At 42.7% G+C, this 19,222-nt stretch overlaps 1 protein-coding gene across 3 annotated transcripts in view; it reads right to left on the bottom strand.

Annotated features, from left to right (window-relative positions):
* LOC138261516 (zinc finger protein 777-like) overlaps positions 1-17,747 on the bottom strand; it is a 288,066-nt gene extending 270,319 nt beyond the window's left edge. For 2 of the 3 annotated variants that reach the window (XM_069210523.1, XM_069210522.1), the window contains exons 1-2: positions 17,547-17,747; positions 4,272-4,398 (exon numbers count right to left, since the gene is read on the bottom strand). In XM_069210523.1, coding sequence (XP_069066624.1) covers positions 4,272-4,398; positions 17,547-17,570 — 151 coding nt within the window. In that variant the 5' untranslated portion in view covers positions 17,571-17,747. The remainder of the gene's footprint in view (positions 1-4,271; positions 4,399-17,546) is intronic. The other variant, XM_069210521.1, reaches the window with a different exon arrangement.
* Positions 17,748-19,222: the final 1,475 nt, after the last annotated feature.

Genomic DNA, 19,222 nt, shown 5'->3' on the forward strand with positions numbered 1-19,222 from the left:
CCCCAATACCCTGGGTACCTCAGTACCATATACTAGGGAATTATAAGGGTGATCCAGTATGCCAATGTGAATTGGTAAAATTGGTCACTAGCCTGTTAGTGACAATTTGTAAAGCAGAGAGAGCATAACCACTGAGGTTCTGGTTAGCAGAGCCTCAGTGAGACAGTTAGGCATCACACAGGGAACACATACATATAGGCCACAAACTTCTGAGCACTGGGGTCCTGGCTAGCAGGGTCCCAGTGACACATAACAAACATACTGAAAACATAGGGTTTTCACTATGAGCACTGGGCCCTGGCTAGCAGGATCCCAGTGAGACACTGAAAACACCCTGACATATACTCACAAACAGGCCAAAAGTGGGGGTAACAAGGCTAGAAAGAGGCTACTTTCTCACAGTTTCCACTAGCAATGTCTATAGCTTGTGCAGGACTGATAGCTATTCCAGGTGATCCATGTCTGTTGATGGACCCAGCGGGATTTCCTCATCTTCTGACAGTAACAGGGCAACTGCCGCTCATGGCGTGGAGGATTTCCGGTGACACTGGCAAGTGTCAAGAGTTTCAGACAATGCGCTGTTTTTCTTGCCCCAATCTTGAGCTCCTTCAACTCACAAACTATATGATTCTTCCTGGAGGACATGGGCTTGTTGGTGTGGTGAGAAATTTATCAATCCCCTGTGAGCGAGCATTAATATGATTGTTAATTTTCTTTCTGACTTAGCAGCTCAAGGTCTAGCTTACAGGACCATTAATAATTTTAGGTCAGCGGTGTCAGCGAGCATCCACTAATTTGTAAATTACTGCGAGGTATCAGGATTGTTTACCCTCCTCAACCTAGATACTCTTCATTATGGGATGTAGATGTTGTCTTGCGTTTTCTTAAGGACTAGCTTTATAATGAAGACCTTTCGCGCAAGCAGCTGTCAGTGAAACTTACCATTCTGATTTGTCTTCTGTCCTGCCGACGGGTCTCAGACGTACGTGTGCTGGATTTAGCAGGTAGAGTATTTACACCTTCTGGAGTTTCTTTCACTATTTCTTGACATACAAAGACTGCTTCCAGATGTGTTGCTTACCCAGCTTTTCCTCAACATCAGAAGCTATGTACTGTCAAATGCTTGAAAGCTTATGACAAGTGTATTTGCGAGATTCGCAGAGATCTACGGGGACATTTGCTTATTTCATTACAGAGTTCCTTTGGCCCGATGTCTGCTGCCACTTTGGCAAGATGGGTCAGATGGATATTGGGGGAAGCTAGGATAGATATTTCTATGTTTGGTGCACACTCGGGGAGCTATGGCCTCCAAGGATTTTTCTACTGATTGTCATTAGCAGGACATTATGAGGGCTGCAGATTGGTCTTCAGACTCCACATTTAAAGTTTTTTTATTCACAAACCTATTTTTGATGTGGTATCTACAGTGGTGGATTAGTTTTGAACTAGCAATAATCTGAAGCCTCCGGTCCTGACACAGAATAAAAAAAAATCTAGGTTGAGCGTCAAGAATTTTCAATTCTATTAAGGACACGGAGGCGAGGATTATCCCACCCAGGTAACAATTTGGCATTTCTATTATTTCTTGTAAAAAAATGTAATGATGTTATGCACAATATGTTGAATTTATTTAGATGCCCACATGTTTCTTGAATATGGATCAGGTATTATTATGGGTGTCTTTTGTTTTACCTTTGATGCGGAGAACAAGGGTACCTGACAAGTATTTCAGTTATGCTGATTGCAAAGAAAGAGGAAGGACTGTGTTTGCAGAGACAGATATACAGGAGGCAGTTAAAAATTGCTCACAACAGTCAATGATGCAATAAATCGTCTTGAAATTATTAAGCATTTGAACTTACATGAATAAGGTTGTCTTCTTTTTGTAAAAACAGAGCAACGTTGATTAAGCATTATATTTATTATCATGATACAGGTGTCATCTGAAATACTCCACACCTGCCAAGAGTACAGTTTGACTGTTGAACCTTGCAATGCCTTGACGGTCAAAGTTTAACAAGCATTTGTAATGCAATGGGTCTTGCATTTGTTCGACTTAGAGCTATCAGCGTTGTAAAGTCCTAACCAGACTTTTCTTGCCATATAAATTGAAAATTTAAAGTAATACAGTTTTACATGAGCTAGCCAATTTAAAGTGCCATGAGCGTGAAGGAGCACACAAAAGGAAACAGAAGTTTGCTTGCAGTCAAATGCATCAGCAGTTATGAAATTATCTATGTAACAGGGTCGATGTCATGCAAAGCATTTGAGTACTGCCCAGTGAGCTCGCGCTGCGTAGGAAATAAAAAGAAAAAGTAGTCCAGAAGCCATGCGGAAAACATGGAGCCTCGTATGTTTTCAGTAGTTTACCAGTGCTTTTGAGGAAGGCTAAACACCAGAAAAGGCATGACGTATGCATGCCTTTCACAAATGAAATCAAGCAAATTTTAAAAAGCAAGCCCAGGAACCATTGAAACTGATGAGCTTGGCATGGGCGTGGTTAAAAGCCCACAGAGAGATCACAACAGGGGCCAGAGCACTTGCACGCTCAACCCTAAAAAGGAGGTCCTTGGCAATTCAGCTAGCTCACAGACCTATTGGTGTACTCTGGTTAAAAGGCCAATGGCAACATCACAACCATGTACCGCCTACTAGTCTTTACATTCCACAGACCCCAGCGGGCTGGTGTGACAATGGGGCACATTAAAATGTGCACCCTCATTTTCCAAACCATTTTAACTGTCTGCCACCTAGCCATGCATCTTTAGAACTTTCTGAATCCATTCTCAGATTTATAAGCTTACATGCCATCAACTTACCTGACTTGCCTCCCTCTTGTAAAATACCTGAGCAGCACAACACAATTTCTTGTCAGTGTCTTCCAAAATGAGCTCTGTGAGATATGTTTCCAGTTAATTCAGATTATGTGAAATGGTAGGTACCAAATTATTATAGTAAATATCAATGGAGTGAAATTAAAGGTTTACAGGGTCTTGTAAAACAAGGTAACTTAAAGGTTTGAGTAATATTACTATTTTACGGTGTTTGCAAAGTGCACTTTTGTAGTAACTTACGCTTTTGTAGTAAGTCCGTCACTACACATGCCCAACTAATGGTATGGCAACACTTTTCCATACAAAATAATGGTAGTAGGGACTTGCTACAAAAGTCTATGTTACAATAAATGCAAATACTACAAAAGTGCAGTTTGTGAATAGAAGATTGTAGTCGGTTTTGTAGTACTACACAGCATACTACAAACAGCAGTTTGTGAATCAGGCCCTTTGCACTGCCAGTACAGTTCCATTGAGAGGTGGTTGCAATTTCCAAGTCAATTCTGTTTTCGAGTTTCTGTTCAGTGCCAGTGTTTAGGTTTTGACTTTGAACTCTCAACAATTTGATACAGGCTCAGTATGATCTTATTTTGCAGAGTAGAGTTTTGAAAGGGTCAGTAAGATTTTTGTTTCTGGAGTGCATCCATTATTGTGTTTGCAGGTATACTGAAAGAACATTTAACTTCTCTTTGGCTTCCCAACAGGTTCGGGTGGAAAGGAAGGCAATCTGTTAAATTGTGAATTATCACACAGGCTATTATGAGGCTGCAGGACCGCTGTATATTTAAGCTAAACAGTACCTTGGAGAACTCTAGAAGTGAATTTCCTTCGTTAGGCTATGTAGCCACCTACTGCTACTTGATTTTAAATCAGTGAAGAATGATGTGAACCAATCCCCCATTATCATAGGGCCATTATCATTAAGCAAATCAAGTGGAAGCATGTGGTCCAGTATCCTCAAAACGTCAACTGTGTCATGTCGCAGAAGAGAGGTGGGTCTTCCATTTTTTAATAACCTACAAAGATTAAATAGAATCACTATTAATGCAGCTTACATGATATATTGGATAGGAGAGGGGTAGAGTCAAACAGCAAACAGATCACGGCTATCCCAAAGGTCTAATAATGTCTAATGTTCAATGACTGAGCTCTTGATCTTTGAGATGGTGATAAGTTCTGTCAAAGTTTCGAAATATGTTGTTATGATGGCAGGAATATCTTATTTTAAGAACAATTGTATATACATATTATAAACAGCTCTGAGATGCTGTGTTTTACAAGGCTCAAAGCATGCAACAATTCTTTGATCAAGATATTCCTAAACGAGCAACAAAGACAAGTAATAAGAATACACACAGAGAATCACCATGTAGCAAACAAGCCTGATAAAGCAAAGACTTTACACTTTTTAAAGGCAGACTTGTAGTACAGCCTTACCCAATGCGAGCATGGCTTGGTGAATCTCCTTCATCACCGTGTTGTACAGTTCCTTCTGCCATTCATGTAATAGATTCCATTCCTCTTCCGAGAAACTGTCAGCCACGTCATTAAATGTAACTGGTGCCTGGAACAGAAAGTCTTGGATAATAAGAAGTCTCACAAAATATAATTCGCAGCAACACCAAGCGGAATATAGCAATAGGCCTATGTAGGAAAAGAAAGGGAAGTAAGGCAAAGCTAAGAGACTGACAAAACATTTGCAGTTTGGCGATTGAGAGGAAGCGGTGGAACCACAAAGGAGTGAATGAGATCAAAGCAGGATCTCCCAGATTTGGAGTCTTTTGGAAATTACAGTGCAACCAAACCTAAGTGTTTAGTTCAACTAAGTGTAAACCAAGAACTGTGTTAGCAGCGATCTCCCAAAGTTACATGTGAGAAACGCTGGCTGTCTTGGTTTATTATTCTGCAGTCTGGTACTAGTAGTTCTGTTTTTGTCATAATTGCTTCTCTACAAGTATTTATTCTACGTATTCATTAGTTATGCATGGTTGTACAGAAAAATACATTAAACAAATTCCATAAATTATAAGGGTTATTCCTTCACAGCTTCTATTAATGCACGATTAATAACTCGGGATGAGACCTTCAAAATATTTCTGTTCCCAAGACCCATTATTTGCATTCTGCAAATTGAGTCACACTTAATTACTTTCAGAATATTCATTCAAGTCAGGCAACTGTCGCTGAAGTCCTCTGGTGGGTCTGGTCAAACAGGACGAAATCATCTGGCTAATTAAGGAGTTTCCTCATCCACAGTTGGGGAAACATTCTGTAAACTTGCCAGACATTCAGGACTATCTGGTAGGTATAATGAGAACAACAGGTGAGAAAATACACACCTCTACTTTAACCAACTATGAAAAAATCTTTTAGAGGTATATTCATGTTAGGAGCCTCTCAAGACTCGGTTTCACACCTTGGTACCCGACTGAAAAGATTAAAAATTGGTACAGGATATGTTGCTCATAGCAGAAATAAGGCAACCTAAGGTCTCTGGACTTTTAAGAGACTCCTCCGAACCAAATATCTACTTGGTAATTAATTCAAAATGCTTACGTTTCTTTCACTTTTAAAGTGGAGAAAATGGAGTTGCCGCCTTGGAGAATGATCCCTGTCTTCGAGAACAGAATACTAGCTATTTTTGTATTAAAGGGGAAATGATGATCCTGTCCTGGAATTTACTTTCACGAACCACTATAATCTGAAACTTTACTCCAAAATGATGCATTAACAAAACCCAGAATTAGAACGTCCACCATGCATTAGATTGTTAAATTAAAAAACCATGGTTGTTGAATTGTGGTCTGATGACATGGAGTCATCTGATAAACCTATGTAATGCATCACTCAATTATCTTGATAAAAGTGTCTGGAAGAAAGGAAATGAAACGTAATTTTAAACCACTGCATTTTCCCCATGAAACTCACTCCCAGACAGAATACCATTTTGAATAATTGACTTGTTCTTTCAAATTGCGGCAGTGCCCCGATGCCCCAGAGGTCTTTGGCGCTGTACACAGATATGAGATGTGAGATCCTCAGTCAGCTTCGCTAGCAGTCTCAACACTGTGCATGACAGGTTGGTAAGTTACCTTTTTAATATGCATAGAGAAAATACAAGTGTAGCATTCCCCACCTTTTATTTTACATTAAACTTACACCTGGATAGGGAGGGTAGGGGAGCTGAGGAAAGTGAGAGAAAGAACTACAGTGCACAGTTTCACAATGCAGGTGTGGGAAAAAAGAGATATGCGCTATAAAAATGTGACTTTTTTTAAAGAAATTCAGAATTCCACAATGTTACTAGTCATCTGCATGCATAACAGGACAGTTAGGAAAAACTGCTTAAATGTGCATTGTACGAAAAAAATCGCACATATAAAGACTGACATCATGCCACTGGTAATATATGCATGCTTAGATTGTATATTTATAACTACCTAAAACACACACAACGAACATCCATATGTATACATTATGCATGCAACCAGCTGGTTGATCCTGTATTTTTAACATGGGCCCAAGGACATTTACCCACACTTACAAACATGGATCAGCACAGCTTTACCACAGATAAGCATATGCAATTCAATAGGTTTCACATTAGCTTGAGTTAGAGCTACTTGCATCGTAAATTCGTAACTGAACTTTTCTTGCTGCATAAATTGGTCACCCCTGCCTCATAATTTCGTCTTATCCTGCCACATTATTCCAGTGGCCCTGCATATAACTAAAGCACCTCCATTTACCTTCTTCCTCTAGCTGTAGCACAAAATGAAAATGTTGCCATTTAGCATCCTACTTTAAATATGCCACTCTAATTCCAACATAATACCACTTTCACACCCCACCATCAGAGATGCTGGCTGGCTAACACAACCATATTGTTAGCCTTTAGAGGGCATATCCTCATGAAAAAAAGGAGAAAGTTACTTTCTTAGCCCCAAGAGTGCGTCTTTAGGGCTAGAAGGCCTACTGCAATGATATTACAAACAAGGCTTTTAAAATAAATCTTCTCCCTGCTGTAAAAACAAAAGTTCTAGACACGAGAAATCCTAAAAGACACTGAAAGGTGGGAGGAGTTATTATTTTGGGGTACCCACTAACCTAGGGTGGGGAACCAGAGATTATGTAGACAGAAAGAGCATTTTGAAAGTGGTCCCATTTTCCTAGGACCCCCACAGGCTGAGTTACGAGCAAACAATGTTTTGTAAAAGTAATGTCTTGCAAAGCATTATGGGGAGAGTTCTCGTACTGCAAATATTTAGTTATGTTGACTACAATGCTCAAAACAGCCCCAAGGGAACACAATAAAAATCGCATTTGGAAGAAACATGGTCACGTAACCATACAGTCAGCCCTCAGAGAGCATAACCACATGAAAAAATAAAGGTAGAAAGTAATGCAGTGTAACCATATATGAATCCCCTAGAGGGCATAGTGCATTACACATTTTCTAGGTTAACAGGCCTATTGCAATGTTATTACTAACAAGGCCCATAATACATAACTTAGTTCACCTGCAAAACAAACATTTCAGCTATGCGGGAGCTTAAAAAGCTAGTGAATGGTGGTAGGGGTTATTATTTTGGTGTCCCCACGTAACATAGTGTGGGGACCCAGCGATGTTGTAGACAGGAATAGCACATTGTGGCCAATGTTTTGAAGGCGTCCCATTGTCCTAGGACCACCACAGGCTGAGTTATGAGCAAAAGTGTTTTGGAAAAATAATGCCCTGCAGAGCATTACGGGGCAAGTTTCTGTGCCTCAAATATTTTAGTATGTTGATATGACAGTAATGCTTAGAACAGCCATGAAACATGGTCATGTAACTATATAGTTAGTCCCTAGAGGGCATCACCACACAAACCAAAAATGGCAATAAATAATGGAGTGTAACCATATATTTAGCCCCTAGAAGGCAAAGAGCATTACACATTTTCAGGGGTAGCAGGCATATAAAAATGATGTTACAAACAAGGCCCTTAAAACACAAGCTATTCCCAGCTATAAAACAAAAGTTCCATCCATGAGAGCGCTTAAAAAGAAAATAAACGTTGGAAGGGGTTATTATTTTGGGGTCCCCACTAATCTAGGGTGGGGGGCCAGAGATGACCTAGACAGAAAAGGTGTGTTGTCCTAGAACCACCACAGGCTGTATTATGAGCCAAAACTAATTGTAAAAGCAATGCCCTGCAAAGCATTATAGTTTCCCGAGTGCAGTGAATATTGCAGTAACGGCTATTGCCAATTCCGCTTTGAGAATTTTTTTTCTTCCATAACGCATTTACCAAGTTCAAGTGTTTTAAGGGGCGAGCCACAAGAAATTGCTCTGATTAGGTAACTGTGAACAATGTGACCAGAGCTCCAATAGCGCTGATCGAGCTCACGCTGTTTTGCCTGTTCACGCTGCGAGCGCCATGGCTGCCATGCAGCACGAAGGGGAGAGACAAAAGAAAACAAGCATTTGCAATGCAATGGGTCTTGCGTTTGTTCAAGTTAGAGCTATTACCATAGTAAATTGCTAACTTGACTTTTCTTTCCACATAAATTGAAAATGAAAAGTAAAACAGTTGACATAAGCGAGCTGATTCAAAGCACCACAGCCGCCATGAGCGTGAAGGAGAGAGACAAAAGGAAAAAGAAGTCCGCTTGCAGTCAAACGCACAATTATCCATGTAACAGGCTCGATGGCCAAAGCAGTAACAAAACTGCTCCAAGGAAGGACAAACATATAGCAATTACCAATGTTAACAAAGGATTTTTGAAAGACAAGCCCATGGACAAGTGATAGTGATGGGCGTGGTTGAATGCCCACAGATAGATTACAACAGGCCACAGCGCTTGCGCGTTCAACTTAAAAATAGTTCACCTACGCTGAAGTTTATTTGCAATTGTGCAATAATCCATGGAACAGGGGCAGTCTGCAAGGCGCGACAAAAACAGCCTCAAGGCGGGACAAACCATAAAGCCTTTACCAATGACATCAAGTGATTTTTGAAAGGCAAGCCAAGGAACGAATGAAAGTGATGGGTGCGAGATGGATATGGTTAAAAGCCTACAATACTTAAAACAGGTCAAAGCGCTTCCGAGCTCGACCTAAAAAGATGTGTAGGGGCATTCATGCACAGGAATATACACATGAACAGCAACGTGCCCTGTTCAATAAAAATAGACACATCCATGAATTGAGTCCAACAGATATAAGGCCACCATTGCAGACAGACTGACAAAGCATACAAGCCCCATCCACACAGGCCAAACGACAGAGGCACCCATGCTCAAATACCATTATTCATATTAAAACTGTGCAGCAAGGGGCACAAGGTGATATGCGTAAGAGCAGCACAGTGTAATGTGCTGCGGGCAGAATATGGTGGTGTGCATGGAGTACATGTGCTATGTAGCAGTAATGTACAGGGTGATGTGGAGAAGAGAGAACACAGTGGTGCGCACGGTGTGCAGTTGGGGGTGTAGAGGAACACATGCTATCGCTAATGGTGCACATTCAGGGGTGTACCAGGGGAGCAAACTGATTTATGGCCCAGGGAAGCAGTAGGTAATGTGCCTTGGGGCATGCTTGGTTCTATGCATCGGGGGAGGTACAGGGTGCTGTGTACCAGGAGAACCTGGACCCAGGGGCTAGGGGAGAGAAAGTGCCTGACATCAGTGATAGAAACATTTTCACAGTGAGGATGCTGCCATCAATGCCAAACACTGAACTCCTAAGGATTCTGAAAAATCCAAGCATTACACAAAGAACAAGCGTCACAAATGAGCCACACTCATTCAGCAGGAGAGTGGTAAGTGTGTAGTATGTAGCTGGTGTTCCATTCAGGAACCCACTGCAGGAGAAATGGTCTTTTATTAAATGCTTTGCACAAACATTTGCAGTAATCTAAACACACATATGTATTCACTGTGTGATATTCACATTAAGTTCCTTCTTGTTGTGTATTTTACCTCTTTCTTGACACAGAAGTTAAGCTGTACCTGTCAACATTAATTTATCTCTTTTTTTAGAGTTAATGTTTATCATTCTGTGTTCCTAGGGCAGTGAAATGATCAGCAAGCATACAGGAATGAGAACATTTGGAACAAATTGTGTCCTGACTGGTTCCCTTCAATTAAATGTTAATTATTTGCAAATCTACTGCTCTCTGTCTTCTTTGTGGGGTCAAATGTGCTTTACATTATTGAAATGTATTGATTTGACTGTGCTGGTGTTTGAAACTGGGTCTCGAGTTGGCAAAGGTATGCACCCTGTCTCAGTATGGACCGCAGTCTTAGTCAGGGCAAGTCAATGACATGTCATAAATTAGCCTATGCTCACCCTCTGGTAGCTTGGAGCAGAGCAGGCAGGCCTAAATTAGCAGGCAATATGTAAAGTACTTGTGCAACACATGCACAAAAATCACAAGATTTACACCACGAAACAAGCATTTGCAATGTAATAGGTGTTGCATTTTCTTGAGTTAGAGGAGCTATTGGAATTGTAAATTTATAATTGGACTTTTCTTGCCACATAAATTGGTCAACCCGGTCTCATAATTTCATCTTTTCCTGCCATGTTTTGGTAGTCACTGGTGGCTTCTGACATCAAAAATCATAAGCCCTTGAGGAGAGACGATGGAAAATACGGCTGGAAAAGTATTTTATCGGAATGAAGTCTTGCAAGCGTTCTTGCCTTGCATTTCAACAAAGTTCTAATAAATTTAACAATAGCAGAGCAGACTAACAAGATTTATGGCCCCAATAAAGGAGATCAGCAATGCCCTGAGTGCGATGTCCTGAGTGCTGGCAGAGAGGGGCCCTGGAGGAGAGACTCCAGATGCAAGGCTAAGCAAGTTTCACATCATTGCTTCTAGGTTTCACTACATCATACCAGAAAAAGCATACTGTGACTTTCGTGAGCAGTGAGCTAAACAAAAGGGTTTTTCTTTTGTAAAATAAGTTTTAGGAGCCAGGAGGTGAGGATAGCACTGGAATAAAGCCAAAACAAATGTCAGCGACATGGGAGGAGGTGGGAGGAACGGAATGCTGCAAAAGAAAAAAACGCAGGCAGCTACTAGCCGAAAACACGCACAGTGAAAAGGGAGCATCAAAGAAGTGTCAAAGTAGTCTGTCACAGCAACAGATAAAGAAATCAAAGTGGAATAATACAGTAGTTGGTCACTGCTCTGAAACTGAAAAAGGAGGGAGAAAGAGGGAGACCTGACCGCTAGCGAGCAAGAATTTTTGAAGGACACTTCAACCAGCAAATGAAATTGCTTTAAGCCATAAGAAGTATACTAAAAGTATACATGAGGTTGAACGCTTACACTCAACCTAAAAAGACTTCACACGGATATAGAAAAATAAAGCTTGTTCATCTGGTTACTTTTAAGTTTTGCACAATACAGGTCCAATTCACAAATAGTGAAGTATTGGCTTTGTAGATTCAAAAATATTAAGATGAATGTGCAGAAGGTAAAAGATCAAAGGGTTGGTGCCGGGGACTTCTCGGCATAGGTGTGCAATGTCCTTGGTTGTGCTCCTCTCTGGGATAGGGGTGTAGCTATGCTGGACAGAGCCGCTTGAGTTGCAGTCCAAGGCAAGCAGCAACAGAAAGCGGGCCCGTTCCAGGAAGGTTACAGGTGCGCGAACTGCAAGGTTTGGCAAGAGCCGTTTGGGTTGAAGTTGAAGGTGAGCAGCAAAGGAAAGCCTGGTCGCTCCAGACAGGTCACAGATACGAGTTTTGGTGCTGGGCAAAACCTGCTCTGTTTGAAGCAGAAGGGCCGCTATAGGCAGGACACAGACATGAGCAGCAAAGCTGGGCAGAAGCTGCTCAGGCTGAAGCTGAAGGTGAACGGCAAAGGAAAGAAGAGCTACTCCAAGCAGGTCACAGATGTGAGCGACGAAGCTGGGCAAAAGCCTCTCGGTTGATGCTGAAAGTAAGCGACAAAAAAGGAAACAAAAACGCAGGGACTCTCAGGCAAGTCACAGGTGTGAATGGTGAGGTCTGCAAAAGCCACTCAGGTTAAGATCAAAAGACGAGCAGTAAAAGAAAGGGCCACTCTGGGCAGGTTACAGATGCGAGCAGCAAAGTTTGGCAAAAGCTGCTTGAGTTGAAATTGAAGACAAGTGGTAAAAGGAAGCAGGGCCACTAGGAGGACGAGTCTTGGCTTACCCGGCAGAGATCAGCAGGGCAGCACAGAAAAGCAGGGCAGCAGTTCCCGAGAGCAGTCAATCCTGGCAGGATGGCAATCCTGGCACACACCAGTGTACTAAATTTAGGGGGTCAAGGACCCATTACCTAAACTGGAACGTGCATTTGATGTGGGAGGTGACTACAAAGAGTTCTTGTGAAGTGCACAGGTTCCCTTTAAGGTCAGCCTTGGATCTAGACAATCAGTGGGAGGTAATCAGTCCCTTTGTGTGGACTCTAGACACTACCCATTGAGGGATAGGTGTGAGCCCTTCCCAGTCTCATCCCCAGGAAGAACCATCAATATGCAGATGCAGTCAGGTACCCTATGTTGTGGGTGTCTGAAGGGATTGTGCAAGTGCAGCTGTCACCTAGCCCAAGCCAGAAATGTATTGGAGATCGGATGTGGGCACACAAGGCAGCAAGTGCAGAGAATAGCTTATTTTCTAAAAGTGGCATTTCTAAAATGGTAATAATAAATCTGACTTTACCAGTAAAGAGGTTTTATTATTACCATTCCAAAGGTACTAAACATGATGCAGCTACTCCTCTCAGGTCAGGAATTACAGCTTAAAGGTATTATAAGGAATTCACAATGCTGGCCTATGAGAGGGGCAGGCCTCACAGTGATGAAAAACAACTTTGGGGAGTTTTTCATTACCAGAACATGAGAACTTAAAAGTATATGTCCTGCCTTTTGCTTACATGGCAACCTTCCCTATGGGCTACTTAGGGCCTACATTAAGGGTGACTTATATGTAGGAAAAGGAGAAATCTGGACTTGGCAAGAGGTTTTAAGTGCCAAGTCAGGATGGCAGTAAGAATGCACACACAGGCTCTGCAGTAGCAGGCCTGAGACGTGTTTACAGATCTACTTAAGTGGATGTCACAATCAGTGCTGCAGGCCCACTAGTAGCATTCAATTTACAGGCTCTGGGTTTATGTATACCGCTTTACAAGGGACTTACATGTAAATTAAATATGCCAATTGTGGATACACCTATGTTACAATGTTTTAGGGAGAAAGCACATGCACTCTAGCACTGGATAGCAGTGGTAAAGTGCTCAGAGTCCTAAGGTCCACAAAAAGATACAGCAACAAAACAGGAGGTAATGGCAAAAAGTCTGGGGTAAGACCACCTTAAAGATACCAGTTCCAACACGTATATAGCAAGATAATACAATCAAAGCAAAGACACTGACTCCAAACATAGGTGTACACATGGACAATTCAATTGATGACAGTTCTATTGTTGTACTCCAAATATAGCAACATCCATAGTTCCAATAATTGGTTTCTAGGATCACATCCAATAAAAACCTAGATTATAGTGTTTTGTGATTTAATAACTTCTTCAGGGCATAATAGGTCTATTTTAGTTTCTTAATACCCTCCTGCTTGGTAACAGAAAACCTAGGCTATCTTTTGCTGGATATATCGAATGGTCAATTTTTAACAGATTTTCGAACAAGTAATTGTGTGATCAGTTAAGGCTTGCGACAACAATCTCTACGTTCCTGAAAGATGATTCTTGGTAAGTACATGAAGACAAATATATACATATTAGGACCCTTAAAATAATTTGGAAGAGATATCTGTATCATGAGGAATCGACAACTTATACATATCATGCAATGAGACACATTGTAGTGCGGTATAAGACCAGGGTAATGTTCAAGAAGGGTTAAATATGCCATCACTTATCCACTTTTTTTTTGCTTTCTCTTATTTGTTTTTTTCCCGAAAAGATACCAGAATGAAAGAAAAAAAACGGAGCCTGGTAACGATTAACATGGTCGAGTTTGAGAACAGTTTATAAAACATAGAAAGGCATTTGTGCATATCTATGTAAAGAATTTTAGTGTTTAAGGGGCAGAAAGCTATCTGACGATAGAGATAAGAGGTAATAGCTAAAATGAGATGTTTGTGCCCAAGTTGCTGAACACATTTTTTGTTTCTTCCTTATCTACTTCCATGCACGAACATGCTCTAGCTGCAAATGTATTTTTACTTAAGTAAAGAATAATGGTATCGAGGGGCATTTTGGAGCAGAGGAACTTCATGATGTACTTATGCACACATGTTAAACATGTATAGAGATAAGGGACCAACCAACAGGTTGCATACATAATGTGCACATATGGATGAACGTTACCTATAAGAGTTTTAGGTAATCATGAAGATGTCTATTATAACAATTCATAAATTGCCAGTGGCAAAGGTGAAATTATGTTCACAGTGTTAACTATATTACAAAAATGCACAACAATGAATAATCCAGTATTTCCTGATTTAGCTATTACTCTGAAATGTGTTTCTGGTTTTGTAATATTGCAAATCCACCTTAGACTGTAACCAAGTGCTTGAATGACATATTATCATGTTCACAGTTGCTGATCACTTCAAGCTTGTAGACTCACAAAACATACATTTGGTGTTTATGATGTTCACAATGTCATGTGTTCACTTTCTTGTTTTCAAAGGAAAGAAAACGTTTGGCTATGGCCTGCTGCAAAACATTTTTTACTGATCGATGTTTACATTTCCTGCAAAACATATTTATTGATCGATGTTTACATTTCCTGCAGGAATGAGGCCCAATGAAAGACATTTTTGTAATGGGTTGTGTGAAATCTAACACTGACTAAATAATAACTCAGTGATATGCTAAAATGAGGTGCAACAAACATATGGCCACAAAACGGTATATTAGGAAATTGAACTATTTCATACCATTAGCAAACAGAGATGGAACATTACATGCCACAACAACTAAACTCTGCCCGTTATGCAAGACATTTGCATGCTTCTTGTTAGAAATGGGGTCTCTAGTTGCAGTCGGTTTGCACCCTGTCCGAGTAGAGACCCTCACTCTAGTCAGGATAAGGGAGATACCTGCTCAGATAACTCCTGTTCACCCCCTTGGTATCTTGGCACGAGCAGTCAGACTTATCTCAGAAGCAGTGTGTAAAGCATTTGCACATTACACATAGTAACAAATAAAGACACTACAAAAGGACACATCAGTTTTAGAAAAATAGCCAATATTTATTTATATAAAACAAGCCCAAATACCATAGAAATTCAAAATACAGTAATCAATATATGAATTCTGCAAGATTTACTCAAAATTACAGTTCCTTGAAGTTGATAGCTCCACCTGGTGCTATCACGGCGTCGTGATAAACAAAACCAACAGTTCAGGCCAGCCGCAGCATCTCGGACCAGCTACGGTGTTGGGGAAACCTGCAACCAGTACCTTTGGAATTGCAGGGCGTCGTGACCCTCGCAAAGAGTTCCGGAGAACGGCATCACTGGTGTTGCGGTGTGGGAGTCGGTGGGCCCTTGAAGTCACACCCCTTGTGGATCTCCGGGCTGATGAAGTCAGGAGTGCTGGCGTTAATGGTGTCAGGGCTGCGGTATGACGTGTGCTACCCACCGGTCACGCTGCAGGCAGCGGCTCGGTGAGACCAGGGGTGCAGTGTGAAGCGGGCGAGGCAGGTGCGGTGCAACGGGCGTTGTCACCAGGTGAAAGTGCAGGCAGTGGCGGCAGCTTTGCTGAAGTGCTGTCATCTGCAGTCCCAAGCCAGCAGTGAGTGACGGGACAGTGCTTCGTGAATGTCACAAGTGGTGTCCACAGGCCACGGTGCAGGCAGAATGCCTGGTGACGACACTGGAGTCGATGATGCGGACGTCAGTGGGCTCGGGGTGCGGTGCAGGACGGGACGGTGCTTCGTGTACCTCACGAGCAGTGTCCACAGGCCACGGTGCAGGCAGCGGCGCTGGTGTCAGCAGGAACATCGTCGTCGGGGATGCCCAGACTGCGGTGTGAGCAGGCAATGCTAGAGTGTGGGGCCCACAGGTCGTGGTGCGAGCAGCGGCTCATTGAAGTCGTCCGATGACGGCATTGTTGAGACTAGGGTCGCGGTGCGAAGCAGGGCAATGCGACTCCGTGCAGCATCAGCAGGTCACGGTGCAGGCTAGCGGCTTCTTTGGTGGCGGCGCTGTGGTTTCTCCTCTTTAACAGCACAAAACACTCAGTTCCCAGTGCTGCAGGTCGAGGAAACTGAAGTCTTTGGTGTCTCTAAAACTTCCAACAGAAGGCATGCTGTACTCCAAGCCCTTGGAAAAGTTTCTCAAGTAGGACATACCGCAAAGTTCACCCTTAGCACTCTTTTCAGACAGAAGCAGCAACTGCAGGCCAGTCCAGCAAAGCAACACAGCAAAGGGACAGTACTGCTCCTCCAGCTCTTCTCCTTGGTAGAGGTTCCTCTTGATTCCAGAAAGATTCTAAAAGTCTGGGGCTTTGGGTCCTCTTCATATACCCCTTTCTTCCTCTGAAGTTGTCAAACTTCAAAGCAAAATCTCAAGTGTTTGCAAGATCCTTCCTTGTCCATATTTCTAGTTGCCCTCAAAGTGAATCTGCGCTTTAAAGTTATTTAAAGACAGCCCCCATGTTAACCAACGAGGGAGATAGGCCTTGCAACAGTGAAACCAGAATTTGGCAGTATTCCACTGCTAGGACATGTAAAACACACCAGTACATGTCCTACCTTTTAAATACACTGCACCCTGCCCATGGGGCTACCAAGGGCCTACCTTAGGGGTGCCTTACATATACTTAAGGGGAAGGTTTGGGCCTGGCAAGTGGGTACACTTGCCAGGTCAAATTGGCAGTTTAAAACTGCACACACAGACACTGCAGTAGCAGGTCTGAGCCATGTTTACAGGGCTAGTTATGTGAGCGGCATAATCAGGGCTGCAGGCCCACTAGTAGCATTTGATTTACAGGCCATGAGCACATTTGGTGCACTTTACTAGGGACTTACCAGTAAATCAAATATGCCAATCATGGATAAACCAATCAACAGTACAATTTACCTAGGGAGCACCTGCACTTTAGCACTTATTAGCAGTGATAAAGTCCACAGAGACAATAAACCAGCAAAAACAGACCTGAAAAATAGGAAGAAGGCAAAAACGTTTGGGGATAACCCTGCAAAAAGGGCCATTTCCAACACTTCTCTAGCTGGTCCAAGTACTAAGCTATAATACACATATCACACCTTTTTCACCTATCTCTTAACGTTCTGACACCAGATAGTGGTGCAGAAGGTATTAGGTAAAATGTAAAATGGTATATATCTATTAGTTTTCTCCTTCAGGTTGGTTTACAACCGTGACTGACTTCTCCCTTCCCCAGTCCTCTGTAAACTGACAGAGGAGAAAGAATTTCGAATAAATTCCGCTACCAAACCACTCTCATTCAGCCACCTGTTGACGCAGAGCCTCACACCACCTAGCCCTAAAGCAACAGGCCCTTGCATTCATTTGCTGCCACTGTATCAAGCCAGGAGAGGAAACAGAGCCGCCAAATAAGCCATGGCTGCCAGACGAGGATCCATTGTGAAAGCAACACTCAGACGTGGCATGCAGCACTGGTATTAGGTGCACATTTTGTGCTAAGACAAACGATGTGCTGTGGCTGGCCCTTTATAAGGCAACCTCCTGGGCAACACCTTACCTTCTCTGTTTCCTGATGGGACATTTCCCTCCTTGTAGACTTGTACTTAGGGAACAACGGCGCAAATTATCTTCATTGACCAGACCTGCACTTACTAATATGCACCGGTCACATCAGCGTCTAGGGAACCCAACCAAAAACCTAAACGGAGCCTAGAGACCACGGTTCCTGATCTATCACGGATTCTAAACAAGATTCACTAACTACAAAAGCATGCTCAGAAAACCCTGGAACCACAGAGCTAGTGCGCAGGCAAGCCACTACTCTTTCGGGTGTTCCGTCAGTCTCAGCTCACACTCTGCATTAATGAGCATGCGCAGAAATGAAATACTTTTATCTCGCCTTAATAAGTAACCCGTTGTAGAGCATGCGCAAAAGAGTGCATTCAAGGTCGTCATAAAATGAGCGTAAATCGAACACTAGTACAACGTGGAATTAGAGAAAGGCCAGTGAATTTGATTTATAAGTGTGATCTTGAAGACAACGGGCAGCGTGTGCGTAGACCAGCAGAGGCAAAGCTGCAAAAAGTGTACGTTACTAATAACTCCTTGCTTTTTAACGCTGAGCTTATCAGTCTCTCTTTCAGCTTCACAAAGAAGCATTGGCAAAGCGAGTAGGGTCGTCTCGAATATGATAAAGCATGTAGACGGCATTTCTACATTCTTGCTTTTCATGCATTAACACGCTTAAGGCATAACTATTGGTAGTTACTTGTTTTTTTGTCTTTAGTAATTAAGATGTATTGTTACATTGTTTTATCCAACTCGATGTCCTGGGGTGTTTTCACGACTTTTATGGACATCGGCTCCTTACAGCCTCCAACAAGCATTTGCAATGCAATAGGTCTCACATTTGCTTGAATTAGAGCTGTTGGCATTGTAAATTAATAACTGGAATTTTCTTGTCACATGAATTGGTCAACCCTGCCTCATAATTTCGTATTTTCCTGCCATATAATTCCAGTGGCCCTGGATATAACTAAAGCACTTCAATTTACCTTCTTCCTCCATCGTCTGCATCGGAGAAGACCAAGGGCCGTGGAGGAGAGTCCTGAACTGGAGTCCCCAAAAATTCTATGTGGAACCCCGTGATCGTCTGCAACACCCAAGCGTCTGACGTTATGGTGGCCCACTTGTGGGCAAAGAGCCGCAACCTCCCTCCTAGAATGCGAGGGGAAAAAAGGGTAACACTCACCGTTAACGCCTCCGGGGGCGTTAGCTCCACCACGGGCGGTCCTCTTGGAATTCCCTCTACCCCGGTTGGGGAAGAAGGTACCTTGTCGGCCATCCCTCCATCCGTTGTTTCGCGGTGGGTAGGGAGTGGGGCCTTGCTGGAATGCACGGCCGGAAGAGCGGCCCCTGCCTCGTCCGGCCCCGCCGAAAACCTTTCTAGGAAAGATTTTCTTAATTGAGCTCTGCGCCTTATCGAGCGCAGAGAAGGTCGCCACGAACTTGCTCAATTCCTTTAAGAAAGGATCTCCAAACAAGTTCCCCTGGGCCACCGTCCCCGCCTCTGAGTTGGAGAGTTCTCCTAACTTAGGGTCTATTTTAATAAGTAAGAATCGTCTCCTCTCTGCAGAGAGAGCGCAATTTGCGTTCCCTAGCAAGCAGACCGCCCTTTGGGCCCACCCCGCCACAATATCTGTGGGCATGGGAGTATTGGACCATTTAGCCCGT

The sequence above is a fragment of the Pleurodeles waltl genome, chromosome 10 (assembly GCF_031143425.1).
Source record: "Pleurodeles waltl isolate 20211129_DDA chromosome 10, aPleWal1.hap1.20221129, whole genome shotgun sequence".
NCBI classification, from domain to species: Eukaryota; Metazoa; Chordata; class Amphibia; order Caudata; family Salamandridae; genus Pleurodeles; species Pleurodeles waltl.